This window comes from Rhyacophila brunnea, unplaced genomic scaffold (genome assembly GCF_057557595.1).
Source record: "Rhyacophila brunnea isolate RB1 unplaced genomic scaffold, BYU_Rbru_1.0 scaffold_5, whole genome shotgun sequence".
In the NCBI taxonomy this organism is placed as follows: Eukaryota; Metazoa; Arthropoda; class Insecta; order Trichoptera; family Rhyacophilidae; genus Rhyacophila; species Rhyacophila brunnea.
Window position 1 is genome coordinate 3,422,583 of NW_028233170.1, and position 16,600 is coordinate 3,439,182.

Below are 16,600 nucleotides of genomic sequence, written 5' to 3' on the forward strand. Positions count from 1 at the left end.
TCATAGTTAAGTATTAGATTTAACAGTGTCCGTTTGTGTTGTCCGCGTTATTTTGTCTTTTAGACATGTCATATCAGAATATTAAACCAAACATTGGATGCCTTAATTATTAATGAGTGCCATATGTTTTCAGGTAGCGACGAAACTTGCGTGTCGTAGAATGGCAAGATGAATAGAGCTAATCCGTTGATACAACACCTGCTTAATAGCCAAATCACAAGTCATGATCCTCAGTCATGAGGTCCTGGCGAAGATTACGACGAAGTCATATTCTATTCTGATAATTAATTGGTGTGTATTGTTTTCTGTACCAGAGGGGGTCCGGACCCCAAACCATCCCCTTGTGTACGTGGCTATATATGTTACGTTGTCAATATTGATGATGGATACTATAAATAAATAAATCGATAATAAATAGACATTCTTCAACTGCAGAACTGTTATTATTCACTAGAATATATCAATAGAGCCTTTAATTTTTCCCTGGAAGCCTTAAAAATAATGTGTAAGCGTAAACTTTATAAAAAATAATCATCAATATTTGTATTAATACACGTATCATTCAGCGCTCGAAATGGAAAGGTTTACGAACCGGAGCGCTCGACAATTTTCTGGAGATATTAACGTAGTCATCAAATTTGATGTGTATTTCATAAAATAATTGTGTTAGATTTTTTTGTTCGATCCCCTATCTAGCTTAGATGGTCGAATTATTTTTTCCACGAGACGGACGATAATATTACCGATTCTACGAACCGGAACGGCGTTCCGGTACGTTCCAGTCCATTTCGAGCCTTGGTATCATTTCAATAATTTGGGTTGATCAAACGAAATAACTGCATGTTTACTTATTTATCTCAAAATTTTTAATTTTGCACTTATTCCAATTAAATTCTAAATATTCAGAATAAATGGCTTATTATTGAGCAAAAAACTTGTTAATTTATGACAGTATGATCAATCACTCGTCGCAGAACTGGAATATAAATCCCAGAACAAAAAAATGTGATGTTTTGTTTAATATAGATTTGCAATTTCATAATAGCTAGCAACTAATTTAATATTCTAGTGTAAGTTATCAAAAGAAATAAGTAGGGTATTCTTTTTTTTTTACGAAAACGAGTTATGCATAATGTAATAATTCTTCAAGTTTTTTTTATGTACATTGTGTTGCTAAAATAGCTAAAAAAATGAATGTTAAATTATTGTACAAAGTCGGGCTACAAAGTTCATTAGTCCAAATACTTATAAATGATAGGAAGTAATGTTTTAAAATAATAGCGATACACTAAGGTACGTTGAGTTTAAAAAAAATACACGTGCATTTATTTGCGCAGCTGTGAAAGTATACAAACCATTGTATAATTTGTATGTATACATATTTTATAAATTGATCTGGACTTGAGTTAGTCACAGATGTATAAATATATTATGTAATAAAATGAATGCCCTACATTCTCACGCAAACAAATTGTTTCCAATGTACCCACATCTTTGCCGCCTACTATTGAGCTAAAAAACTTGTAATAATATCACCGATTTACAGAGTTGGCCTGCTAATAATAATGTATAAAAAAGAAGAGAAAGTTTTTATTCCAATGTTTAAAAAAAATTATTTATTACGGTGACCATATCGTCACTGTTCTGGCAGAAGACACTAATTCGAAAAAATGACATATTGAGACAGAATTAAGAAAACTGTAAATCAACTGAATAAAAAATTAACGTTTTAACGATATTATTCAAAATTGGATCAACTACGCCCACGATGGCCGAAAAAGATCAAGCATACAAGCAAATCGATGTTCTAATATTGACACCTCTAATCTGAGATTCAATATTTTTGACAAGGGGGTAGTTAGAATGTTATACAAAAATTATTAAAGGTACTGTTCGGTTATACCGGAGGCAGCGGAAAACGCATTTTGAAAATAGCCGATAAACTGGATTATTTGTTAGGTTAACCTAACCAAACCTAACCTAACCTAACCTAACCTAACCTAACCCAACCTAACCGAACCTAAACTAACCCAAACTAACAAATAATCCAGTTTATCGACTATTTTCAAAATGCGTTTTCCGCTGCCTCCGGTATAACCGAACAGTACCTTATTAAATTATATTAAATAAAAACAAAAATACGCTTAGTGTAAAAGTTCATTTTTAATATAACCGTATTTTTTATTATTATTACAACGTTTTTCTTAGGTCGTATTATTATTTGTCCGGTGGTTGTTTGTCCGTTACAAAACTTGCAATCGATTTTTAACTAGCTTCCCGACTAGCTAGACATTTGAAATTTTTAGAATATATCAGAACACAATGCCAATGCATTTTTTAAATATTTTTAGCCATCTTTAAGTAGGATTGAATTCATTTTTAGTTAATTCTGTTTTGTATGAAAAGTTACTTCAATAGTTCCATCCATCATTAGTTGCTAGGGGGTCTTAGCAACTAAATTATTATAAATAATATATACGTGCGTTACTATGGAAATCAATATGAAATGACATTTCATTATTCAGTATTTCTGTCAAGTACAATTTATTTTGATCGTTTAAGCTAGTCAAGTCAAGTTTATATAATTTAACAGAAAATTTGAAAAGATTGTATATAAAAAGTTCTTTTTATCTTGTAATTATGTTTGTTTTTATTTAATTTGATTACTTGATTTTATTTAACATTTTAACACGCCCCTGTCAAAAATATTGAATGTAAGATACAAGGTGTCATTTGAAGTCATTGTAAAAACCTGTAATATATACATTAGATACTCACTATTAATTCATTCAGGAAGCGCATTAAATCGTCATTACTCGTAAACAATGGAATTAAGTAACGGGCTAGGAATTTAATAAAATTACCTAATGAGAAATGTCTCTAAATATATCTATCTACCTACTACAATTTAAAAACAAATCGTTCAAACAAAATATATGGATAACCCCAGGTAACTCAGAAATAATGGAAACTAGACTGGAACTGAACGGATAAGGAGTTGCAGGTAACCGCTCTCGAGTAAGGAAGAATTAAACTTAAACACGTTTCAAGAATACGTCATACGTGGAATACTGACAACTGCTCTCGGTTTATGCACTGATGCCCATTTAATATTGGTGTATTACGCACACCATTGCACGTGCATAATGCGTGTTTATTTTCGTAGGACACTCACACATTCAAAACCCTGCATCGAAATGTAGCGTATTGAATAATATAACCTATCGGAATTCTATTTGTTATCTGTTCTGTGGATAACTCCCCAAAAACTATCCAAGAACGCATGGTCACCGTAGGTATAACTGCTTATTAGTTTTTAATAATATATTACAGTAGTTATCATACGAAATGCTTTTTAACTAAGCATATCTACTTTAATTTGTACATTTACCTAAGGTTATGTAATCATTTTAATCGATTAACATTACTTACTATTACCTACTTCCCTCAATTCATAAGTAGGACTAATTTCATATCAGGTGATCAGGAGAAAATGGCTCTAAAGATCTAAACATAAAATGTTAATTTTTCTACAAATACACAATATAAAGAAATGCACTAAGATTTGCAATTAATTATTCAGTGGACTTATATCTATAACTATTACTGTTAAAGGTTTCTGTGTGCGTATTCGAAACGTTTATATTTTGATAAGTGTTTTATATAATGTATTATGATTAGTAATTGATTATGTTACAACTAAAAACTACTAGACCATTATTGATAAAATTTCCACAGCATTTTGACAAAATTGTTGGTAGGTACCTATACATTTGATACATACACGATATCTCAAAAGGGTCTGAAACTAAGATATAAATTCTCTAAAATAATGTACCTACAACAATTTATCACAAGAAGATCAAGTGGTCGGAGGTCATCGGTGGAGTGTTAGGGTGAGGAGCAAGTTCCTCTTGAGCCAAACGTTGTCTATCTCATTGATTCAGAAACATTCAAATCTAATTAGCCTATTTTATATTGCACACCTGTTTTACTTTTATTTTATAAACTGGCGTACACGTCACACGGAAAGCATTGTGCCATCGCGTTCAACTGTTGCAAGTTTTCAATGGGAAAGAACGAGATGGATGCTGAAGCGGGGGGGGGGGGGGGAAACCGTGCGCCAGCTTATAGAAGACAGAATCTACTTAATTTATTAATTATAAGAACCGTATTAGACCGTTGAGAAGGATATTAATAATAGAAATTTATTCAAATATTTGTTTTTAAATCTTTAAAACGTGCCTGTAATATCAATATTTTTGAGTACAAACAACTACATTTTGACAACAATGTGAATAATTCAATTCTTTTTTAACCGGTACTCTGCGTTGGACATATTAATATGTGCCAAAAATTACGAGAAATCATTTTTTTTTATATATTTAATTAAAAATTGGACATTGAATAATTTTTAATATAGGTACGAGGGTGGGTCAATAATTCCTTAGAAAAAAGCATTAAAACAGTTTTTATTTTTGTATTTTTTTTTATTTCTCAACATAATCTCCTTGGAGCTCAATACACTTGGTTAGACGTTTCTCAATTTTTTTTAAACCGTCAGAAAAATAAGTTTTCGGAAGGTCCTCAAAATAAGCATTTGTCCGATCGATGACTTCTTCATTTGAAAAAAAACGTTGTCCACTTAGCCATTTTTTTAAGTTTGGGAAAAGGAAAAAGTCACTGGGGGCTAAATCTGGCGAATACGGTGGGTGGTCGACCAATTCGAACTTCAATTCTTCAATTTTAGCCATTGATCGAAAACATGTGTGAACACGGGCATTGTCCTGATGAAAGAGGATTTTTTTCCTGTTTAAATGAGGCCGTTTTTCTTCAATTTTGTTTTTTAGCTGGTCCAATAAAGATGCATAATAATCCCCTGTTATTGTTTTTCCTTTTTCCAAATAGTCAACGAAAATAATTCCACGTGCATCCCAAAATACAGTAGCCATAACCTTACCAGCTGATTTTACGGTTTTCACCTTCTTTGGACATGGTTCGCCTTTCGCAATCCACTGCTTTGACTGTTCTTTCGTCTCGGGAGTATAGTGGTGTATCCATGTTTCATCTACAGTCACAAAGCGACGAAAAAATTCATCCGGATTGCGTTGCATGAGCGACAACAGGGCTTTAGAGGCCACCACCCTATTGCGTTTATTGTCGACTGTGAGCAAACGCGGCACCCATCTTGCAGAAATTTTTTTCATGCCCAATTTGTCATGTAAAATAGAAATGACGTTACCTTTTGAGATCCCTGTAACCTCAATTATCTCACTCAACTTTAATCTTCGGTCACTTAACACCATATCGTAGATTTTATTGATCATTTCTGGTGTAGTCACCTCTACAGGACGTCCTGAGCGTGGTTCATCCTTTGTTGATGTACGACCACGTTTAAATTCATTTAACCAGTTATAAATAGTTGCAAGTGAAGGAGCAGATATGCCGTGAACTAAATCCAACTCATTTTTCATTTCCTTTGCTGTTAACCCTTTTATATTAAAATGTTTAATAACAGCTCTAAACTCAATTTTCTCCATTTTCCATTTTTCCATTTTCCACAAGCAATTTTTTTTTTAAATGTACGAGAAACACACAACAACCCGACCAATCTGATTGAAACTTCGCAGCATACTGAATCGGTAGTGCCGCTGCATGAAAACAAATCGCTTACAGTACTAGTCGCGCCACCTGTCGGCTTTTCTAAGGACTTATTGACCCACCCTCGTATTTACGGTAATTCTCAGTCTAACGTCACGAGCTCACCAAATTCTTGTCATACTTGAACTTGCTAATGATGTTTAAATTATAATATATTTTATACAATGATTAATACCCATACAAGATTTAATAATGTTACATTAGATGTTAAATAATATAGGATGTAGATTCGTGTCTCACTTGGTACAACTATTTATTTACCTATTAGGTATGTATCCAAGGTGTTCCAAATTATGTATGTATGTTAATTAATGTTAAGTATATCGATTTTATGTGGGTAATACAATAAATGTATTATCAAATATAATACACCCAAATATTATATTATAGTAGTTGATTGGCATAGCGTAATGATCAGCGCATACAGTGACGTCCCGTGGGGGTAGGCAGATTGAGCGTCGCTTGGGGGCGGCAGTTACCCGAAGGGCGGAAAATCGAGGAGAATCATTAGGTATATAATATAGAAATAGATACCTCAACAGCTTAGTAATAACAGAAATATCGTTCTATTAAAAATATCGGCTCACTGGTTGGAACCAAAATGTATAATTACTATAAAAGGTTTAACAAGACTGTTATTTTTTGTCGGGTTCACGATGTCTAGTTTACTTCCATTGTTCTTGGACGTCGCGTCTTTGGTGATCAACAATGACATGTGGAGATTTGAGAATTACAATTGAATTATAGGTTGGTACATACTTACTTAATTTAAAAATTATCCAGATATTTTTGAGAGTCACTCGCGAGTTTTGAAAGTTGTCAGGTGTATTTTTAAATGTATCTGAAACCGCACTTTTGTCTATTGCAGCAGAGATGGCATTTAAATTAGATTTAGTGGTATACCTATATCTCTTTTCGTAATGTATCCATACAAAACATTTATTAGATATTGGTGTCATGAAAGGATGATAAAAATACGGTATAAAAATTGGGGTGGCATTGAGCTACCTAGGGGCGGCATTTTGTCTTGGGACGTCACTGAGCGCATATATTATATTATACTATACACAAGGCTGCTATCGGCGGCTATCGAGAGTAGTTTATGATATGTATGTATTGTAATACGTAGTTACAACAAGTTAGCTGTCTAAACTGTCAAAACTGTATAATATCTCGCTCTAAAAGTTAAATGTTAAAATATAGCACTTTTTGAATGTTCAGACGGTTACCGTGTTGTAAAAATTAACAGCATCATTACATGAATCTGATAATCCACCCTCAATAGCCGATAGCAGTCTTGTGTATAGAATAGCTACGCAGGACCAGGTTTGGTCTTTTGGAAATACAAAACAATTATAGGCGTAATATCATTTTGTATTATTATTACTGAAATTGACTTACGCATCTACAAGTATTCATTAATTTATATTTTTTTTATAAAAGTATATAGCATAATATAATATATATAAATATATATATATACATAGATATTATGTACTAAACCTTTCATTAATATTTTTAGAATATATTTAAGTAAATTAAATTTCATTAGCAAAAAATAATAAAAACAAGTTTTCGAAACAGTGATCAGAGTAAAAAAAAATGGCCAAGATTAAGATAATTTTTAACGTAAACCAGCAATTGACTCATTGAGACATCTACGTCATCGGTGATAATCATAATAAATTACAATGGATTGTTTTTTCGGTACATTCTGAAGTGGTCAGTTAACTATTTATGCCTAGGGGTGCTACTTATAATAATATAATATTGATAATCAAGGGTGTGAGTGATGTTTTTAAGAAAAACTATAATTTAAAACATTTTACTGATAATTATTATTTTAAATTTTAAATAGGTAGGTACCCAACTAAATTAATTAATACGTATCTAAACGCATTGAACATTTTTTTATCTATTCTAAATTCACTGTAATATTATTTAATTTACCTACATTCATTGAGAATCCGATTTTTATAGGATAAGTATTATCGTATTTTATGTGGTTTGATATTATTTTTCGAATTTACCATAAAAGTGTTTGTATTAATTATAATTTAACGTGTTTTTTATTTATTTAAGAACCATCAAAAAATCTATAAAATAAAAATATGTATAACTTTCAAATCTCAAAAAATAATGGATAAAAATATAATATACAGCTTGTGCTTAGGTATGTCAGTATCATGGAAATGGTTAAAATGCGAAATTAAATTATTTTGAAATTACCAACATTCACATAGTAAACCATTTTTTTTTAATTTCATTATAAAATAAAATACGTTATTCTTGTTTATCGTTCAAAATAGTGATACTATATTATTGTTATTTATTTTCACAACATGATTATTATCTTTTTGATTGCGTTATCTAAGATATGAATCTGATTAAACATTAGGTACTAAGTAATAAGTAACTATCTAAAACGGTCAAAAATGATTCTTATTTTTACATAAACCGTCGTTAACTGCAGCTATCACAATAAAATTAACTCATCTCGTATATATGGGCCTATTCTATACACAAGGCGGTTATCGACGGCTAAAGTGATAAATATTATAACTTTATTTTATTTATGTATTGAGGTATTATAATTGTGACAATAAGTTAGCCGTCAAAGCTGTCTGATTTTTAGTAACTATAATGTTTGATTTAATAATAATTTCTGTGTTAATCTGTCATTAGAACCATCACTTATTCATTTATTTTGGATCTCGTCGCATATATTCTACACACAAGGCTGCTATCGGGAGTAGTTTATCATATTTATGTATTGAGATATTATAATTGTTACAATAAGTTAGCCGTCTAAACTGTCAAAACAAGATCAAAACTGTTTATCTCGCTCTAAAAGTTAATACAGCCAAGGGAGGGGCTGTTAAAACATAACACTTTTTGACAGTTAAGACGGTTAACTTATTGTAACAATTAACCGCGTCAATATATAAAAATGATAAACTACTGTCCACAGCTGCCTCTGCAGAATGTATAGAATAGCTCCGCAGGAGTCTGAAGATCACGAGCTATATATTACTATTGTGTTCTTTGTTTCGTGCAGTGGGTTCTTCAGAAATATCAATAATTATTTTAAAAATAAAACTTTTCAAACCTCATACCAAAAAACATTCTCCTTTAACATTTATTATGTTACGATAATATCTACTTTACGTCTGAAGGGATTTTTCCTGTGATAGTTCTTGAATCCATGCATATTTGTGTCCCTAGATTTCAAAATCAGCCAAGTCCATAATAAATGAATAGGAGAAAAACAGCTTTTTGTTTTCTCAAATGCACAGTCACAAGGGTGAAAGTTTATATTATTTCGAGTATAGAATATTTAAAATTAATAAATTCCACAGTTTGATAATGCATAAATGTTAGAAAGCAGTAGTTCTTCAGCAATTCACAAAAAAGTAAAAAATACCTAAAGGTGGACTTGGCTGATTTTGAAATGTAGCGACACATTTAACCAAACCTAGAATTTGTGATAAATTCTCTGAATAACAATATATATTAATTAAAATGTCTCTAATACATATCTATTAACTGTCAAGGCCACTATCACAATGCAATAATTGTATTACTTAACGAGGAAACCGTTATAGATTTCCAAATTTGCACGTCTTGGTACAATGAATCGAAAATCTGGAGAATGAAAAATGCCAAAGTAGCTATTTAATAAGACTAGAGAATGTATATAATATAGTAATTCATCAGGACCATCTTCCTATTTCATCAATTATCATGACAGTATCGCGATTCTAAATAATTGTCACCACAAAATCTAAATCGTTGTACTATTCATATTTGGCTCTTCTGTGTCAATAGTTTCCTGACCAAGGCTACAAACAAAGTTAACCTAACTAAACCGTCTGATAAAATGTGACAATACTGTATTAAACACAGCATGGAAATGTTTTAATTACGTCTTGTACTACAAAAAATATCAATCGAATAATATATTCATCATTTAAAAGCTTTTTTATGAATAGCAATGCGTTTATAATATACTTACTTGACTATCATAATACGTTATTATTTATGCATAGTTTATTGATTGAGCTTTTTGAATGAAATTTATCAATTAAGTAAAGGTTGTTTTTTTAGCGATAATCTAAAAATAATATACTTAGAATGTTCTCTGTAATAATTGATTAGCATATATCGTGATACAAAGTACCAAAGTATGCTGTTGTAATTATAAAATACTAAGTAATGCATGACATTACAAGTAAACTTTGAATGTGTGAATAAAATAATAAAAATACTCACTCTGCGGCATGTTGTTAGTGATGTGTTTCGATAAACCGAACAAAAACAATCCGGTACACTGTACAAGCTGATAACTGTGAATGTGAATTGATCCAAAACTGAATAACGTATGCAATTATGTTAACTAAATAACTCGATAATGCGGAGCTGTATAGCGGACGCCGTCAAGCTGCGGGACCGACGGAAACTGTCGAGCGACTGAGGTCCCCCCTCGGCGGGCCGCTGTTTTAATGCGGATTCGCCGCGAAGCCTACTGCAGGAGTTTTACACGTGGGCTCGTGGACAATGTGTGGTTCCATAATAGAATGCATACTAAAAATATTTTCTAATTTTAATTACAACGCTGGATTTCAGAATGGAATAAAGAAAATTATTTATTTACTTAATTGTTTTTAAATATTTTGATAATCATTATTGTACAATTTATTTTTCTAAAAAAAGTTATTTTTTTGTAATTTTTTCGGGCTACAGAACGAACAATAATTTTACGATAATAATATTATGTAGGCAATACTCATAGTTATCGTTACAGCGCTCTTAAGATGTGTTTATAGCTTGAATTACTGCCGAAATCAACATATTGAAAATTCATCTTAAATGTAAGAACGTAGCGGTCACGCGGCGGCATCTTGCGCAACTCAAACGTATAACCGTGTGTGAAATGATCGTAGACAATGTGTTTTTTGGGGCATAATACACACGGTTATACGTTTGAGTTTCGCAAGACGCCGCCGCGCCGTTGCCCGCCCGCCACTGTGGCCAAGCGCTAAAAGATTGAAATGTAAGAAAACCAAAAATGTATTTAATACATATAAATTCTTTCATTTTATATTGAATTGAGCTTTGATCAAGTATACATACCATTATTTTACTTTTGAATTTATAACATATTCACATTATTATAAATGATCCTAGGTGGGGAGGGGGGGGGGGGTAACTTTATAAATTATCATGGATTACCACAAAGTTAACGCTGAATCTATTAAAGAAGTGTATCTATTAACTTTTCTACATTACAAACTTTGTGGCTTTGTTTATGTGACAAGTCGGAACGAAGTAAACACTACAATCGTCACGATGCTTGATGACAGTGTTGTCATTGAGTCATTGTCAACTGACAGGAGTCAGCCATTTGCAATATATGCACCGTCTAGAACGCAGTAATGTCACATATTGTAAACGTTTTCATTTTTATTTTGACATTCATTATTAAGCTAAACAACGGCTAAATAACTTACTTATAAGAATTTGCGACATTCCATGCATCGAGCTCTAAGTTAGGTAGGTTATCTTAGAAATAGGGAGCATCAGTTGTTTATTCTACCAAGGTGCAGAACCAACCTGCCACTGGTAATGCCAATTGGGAGGGCGATAACTACGTTCAACCAAATTGCATCGGGTGTTGATATATTCCACTTGCGTGAGAGTGAGAAACACGCGCGTCAATATCATTTTACTCACTACTTCAATTATAGTTTGTCAATTTATGGTAACGGCCGTATGTTGTAGCTTAACCACTGGGGAATGACAAAAAAAATGGCGTATTTCAAAAAAACACTACCTTATTCTTAGGTCAATAATTATTATAAAACAATCATTATTCATAAAATGTTTATCTTAATTGAATGTTCAAAGACATAGCTTATAATATGTATCTTTAGAATCATCTTCAAATGTGTTGATCTTGCCGATTTTTTGAATAATAAAATGCCTAATTCTTGTCAAATTTGGGATCACAGAGATTATCAATATATTTTTTTATCGTGAATATTTTACAAAAATTATCTCGTAATAAATTATGCTAATGATTGTATAAATGCGTTTAAAAATTAATAAATGTAAAAAATCTTAACACCACTGCACAGTTATGTACCGAAATATGACTATATTCTAAAACATTAGAGCGAGAGGTTTAAAAGAATACTATTTTATGTAACAAAAATACTTTATGCAGTCATCAAATGTTTAAAATAACTATAAAAGATAATAAGGCTTCAAAATTATATAAATAAATTATCTACAACGTTTAAGGAGTGTCCAGGATCATGGTTTGAAAATACAATAAAAACTCAATTTTGACCTTCGACGAGCATGTCCCCCCTTAATTTAACTGTTTGATTTTGACAATCATGCACAGAATTGTTGATCTCATTATTTCGTTGTGCCTAGTCACATAAGCATTTTGAACATATTACGTTGATTAAGACGAGATATACCTAGCTTGCAGGCAACACCGAGTTAAGTCCCATTTAATTGAGGCTTTTCAGCGATTAGGAATGCAGAAATTTTATACGGCGTACTGAAGACCTGTGTTATTAAAAATGTATACAATATAATAATATAGATACGACAATTTCAATACTAAATGTTATATTTTTCCTAGTCATGTCACCATTATGTTTCTTCACGGAACTACTGCGATTTAGTATGCAAAGTTAAATATACAGTTAACCCTCCGTAACCACTAAGATACATAATTACTATAAATCAACCGATTTGACAAATAAATAACCCAGCATCAATATTAAAGATTCCTTCGTTCATTTTTAATGGTGTGTTAGATTCAATATTTGTGTTAAGAGCATACTTCAGTAAAACGGCAAATAATTTTCAACTATAGGTGCGACGAAATTTTGGACTCGCTGGCAATCGGAGAGCGAAAGTCGAGCTGTGAACACGTCAATATGTTTTGTGATGGCGACGGGGGTATTAATTCTTAAATCATGTAAACATCAACTAATAAACGTTACCCATTTACTTGAAAAAGAAAAAATGCAATGAATATATTATTATTGTTACTAATAGAACATTAAATGGACGCACGTTGGATTTATATGACAAATTATATTTCGTTCGGCACGCGTCATTTGCACAATCCGCGCATCGCCTATCCACGATCTTTTTAGACCATGCCTCAACTGAGGTATAGCCTTAAACCTGAAAAATAAAATTCAAATTTTCCTGATAAATGGGTAATTTGGAATAAACTTTGGACTTAATCATAAAAATCGTGTGTACATATTATCAACAATTTAGGTGGATTCGTAAATCAATAATGAATTCAATATTTATTTTGTAAACAGTGATATATCACGTCAAAATTGTGTTCTCTTCTCACTGTGATTTGAATTCAGATGTATAGTAAGTAGTTACTATGTTATTTCATATTATGAATGTTGGATTAAAAAAATTATTGCCAATCAAATAATACTTGCAGTCTATTGCAAACAGTATTTTCTTGTTGCACAGTTCACTCATATGCCAGTTGTTAGCCCTTTTGTAATATCATTTAGCCACACGGTCTTGATTTATTTTTTTAATTCTTATTCTTCGGCCATATCCGCCCTTTAGATTAAGAATATAGATACCACACGGCGTCTCTAAGAATCTCTGTCGCTCGTCTCTGCTCGTCTCGGCTCTGTCTTGTTGCGTTATTCCATGTCATTACAGCATCCTGTAGCTCCACCGTATACACTATATAGATAGTATTTAACGGCCTTCCGTACGGTATCCGTAGTACATGGCCGACCAACTTCGCCTCTTTAAAGCTTGTCCAGATGACCCGTGTCTCGCCGCGAGTGTATGTGGACGGATCAATGAAGTCACCTGTACCTCGACCATGTGCGAGACGTGACACATCGCTAGTGCTTGTGGACGGCTCAATAAGGTCACATGTACCTGGAATGCTTGTGAGTTTTTACGCGCCAGTCATCTGGACAAGGCCTTACTGTCAGCGTGATGAAAGGCTGCTTGGTTCATTCTTTTATCTGCTCGTTAATACCCAGTATCCGTCGCAAACATCTATTCTTGAAGCTCAGTATACGGTTGATACGTATGGTGCCATGATTTGCTACCGTAAAGCAGCACCCTCAGAATGAAAGCGTTGAATAGGTGGCATTTGATGTTAACTCAGTATAGTCGTGAGTCCCAGACACTTATTCGTCTTGCGTTGTTCCTGTTCTGATCTAGTTTTCCCTCTGATTAGTGACGGGCAAAACATCGAGAAACATGACAATGAACCGACAAAGAGAGTGATGTCCGGCAATCCAATAGGGCGTAGAAAAAGAGGCAGGCCAAAGATTCGCTGGTTGGATGGAGCTGCCAGTGACTGCCGTGTTCTAGGGGTACCGAATTGGAAAGCGGCCACACCAGATAGGGACAAGTAGAGAAAGCCAAGACCCACACCGGATTGTCGCGCCCCTGATGATGATGATGAAAATATCGAGAGCGTTGACAGCTTCAAATACTTGGGAGTACACATCATGGGACATAGCATTTTGCAAAGAAAGCTTGCTGTCCGATTTAAATACAAAATAACCTGTTAATATGAAGTACACTTGAATATTAATTGTTTAAAGGCTGGGATTATTAAACCAGTGGTTGGTAAACTGTCGATGGTGAAGCATTTCGTGGTGTATTACGTCTGATGTAGAAAACAATTAAATGATCGTACTGAATGTGTACAAATAACAAAAACTAGTCTAATTCGTAGGTAATTTTGTTATGTTGTCTTTTAACAATTATTACATCATTTTAATGAGTCTACAAATATTAAAAAAACGGGCAATGCGCCCCAGGACTCTCGTATAATATAATCATTTTTTGTTATTGATAAGTGAATTAATTTGTTTGATGTGACATTCCAATGAAAAAAGAGAAATTGAATTTATAAAAAATATCCTCTTTTATCACTAAGTATAGAAATTAACATAATATTTTAAGGATCACATAAAATATTTATTAGTACCATTAAATAACATCGTTAATTATATTATTATAATAAAACGTATTCCGTAAACTTTATAATGTTGTTTGCAATTGATTCAAAATTGCGTTAATGTGCATTCTGTTTTTTCCGTGATGTACCAATTTTTTGTTGCTTTGTGGTAATTTATGATAAATAACTAAAAAAAATCAATATTTAAACCTGGTGAATACCAAGTGACAATTTTATTTTATAGTTTCTGTCTCGCCATTCGCATTTCAACGTTATTTTATAATAATGTTAGTTTGTCAAATCAAAATATGGGCAATTTTACAACTAGTACTTTTAATTCTCTTGCATGTATCACATGATAATATATTATTTTATTACAATATTCTAATAATCTCGAATTTTAAAGTAATGCAATTTCATTATCAGTGGATAACCTTTGATTGTATGCCTAAGCATTTAACCAGTTTCAAGCTAAATTGTAACAATTAGTAACATTATTTAACTACCTTGTAATTGCAATGACAATGATGATGCAAGTATACAATAATTATATTATAATTGGTAGTAAATTGCAATTATTACGATTGCAAATGATTATGAAGGGCCTAAATACACAACAATATTTCGGCTTAAATCAATATTTAACAACGAATTATAATATTTCAGCTTAATAATTATTTTTAAAACTGTTTCTCTAACTTTTTTCATCTATTTTTTGCAATGTTAGGTCAACAACTTTTATCGTTTTGGCAGTATTGAACGTAGAAACAAAAACTTGAATCTACATAGGTACGAGTATTATAATATTAAAAAGACACAAGATTTTTCTGCCACGTTTCGTTTTTCCGTTGCATTTTTCTGTAGGTATTTTTTAATTGATAAAAAAAATCGAAACTAAGTAGGTATACAATATAAAGTTATTATATATTATTATTATATATTATGATAGAAGTAACCATGACATAATACATAATATATCTAGTATCTACTCATATGCATGGCCCGGGGGGGGGGAGGGACAGGACTCAGGAGGGACCCGGTGTGGCGGGTTAACCAGATAAGTGAGACAAACACACATCTCCAATATACTCTAATAGTAAAACGTCGCTGCGGCGCAAATTTCCTCCAAGACCTCCATTAAAAATATGTTGTTATGCAATGCAATTTTCTAATTATTATATTATATCAACACTCGACAGCTCCATAATTTAAGTGGATGTAAGTATTAAAAAATACAAAAAATCCCCAGAGAATACCCATAATTTTACCTCGAACATCATTTGGTAAACGCTTCTGTAGGTAGAGCATCACACTGCCTTTACCCTTAGCGATAGGTAGGAGGGGCCCGTCAAAGATCCTGACTTGGGGCCCGCATCAGGATATGGGATATCATATGATATAAACAGAAAAGCTAAAAACTGTAACGTTATTGTGGGTGTTTTGTCACGTTCTCAAGCCTATTTTTTCCCACTGTCCATATATCTATAGACCTTCAATTCGGTACATAGATGCTTATACAGTGAGAATAATAATATATTCTATTAAAATTTGAGGGTGATCAAGCACTCAATACGTTGTTCTTAAAAAACCAACCTTCATTACTAGAATTTTCAAAGACAGTTTCAGTTGGAGGGAAACATAAAAAACACAATATTAAAATATAATATATAGGAAAATTCGCACAGCCCATTTGGCCCACTTATCAAGGTGTAGATCGCGGGTTCATAAACAGTGTGTGTTAAATAATTAATATTGTATTTTTAAATGTTTTAGTTTAGAGTGTGGACGTAATTTGTACGTATGCAATTGGTCACATCACACTTCACCGTGTATTCTTTTATCGCCGTATAGTATTGACATCAAATTCATGTCTAAATAAAACCTCAAAAACTACCGGAATACAAGAAAAAGACAGAAGAAAATTGATAGGAAAGTAAATTAGAAATACAA

At 32.4% G+C, this 16,600-nt stretch overlaps 1 protein-coding gene across 2 annotated transcripts in view; it reads right to left on the reverse strand.

Moving 5' to 3' along the window:
• Positions 1-16,600, reverse strand: part of LOC147065911 (alpha-tocopherol transfer protein-like) — a 99,438-nt gene that overhangs the window by 51,069 nt on the left and 31,769 nt on the right. The window contains exon 1 of one of the 2 annotated variants that reach the window (XM_085955931.1): positions 9,934-10,133. The exons of the other annotated variant lie outside the window; for it this stretch is intronic. Within the exon in view, the coding sequence (XP_085812057.1) occupies positions 9,934-9,943 (10 nt within the window). The 5' untranslated portion in view covers positions 9,944-10,133. Of the gene's footprint in view, positions 1-9,933; positions 10,134-16,600 lie in introns of those variants that run through there. 2 annotated transcript variants of the gene reach the window in all.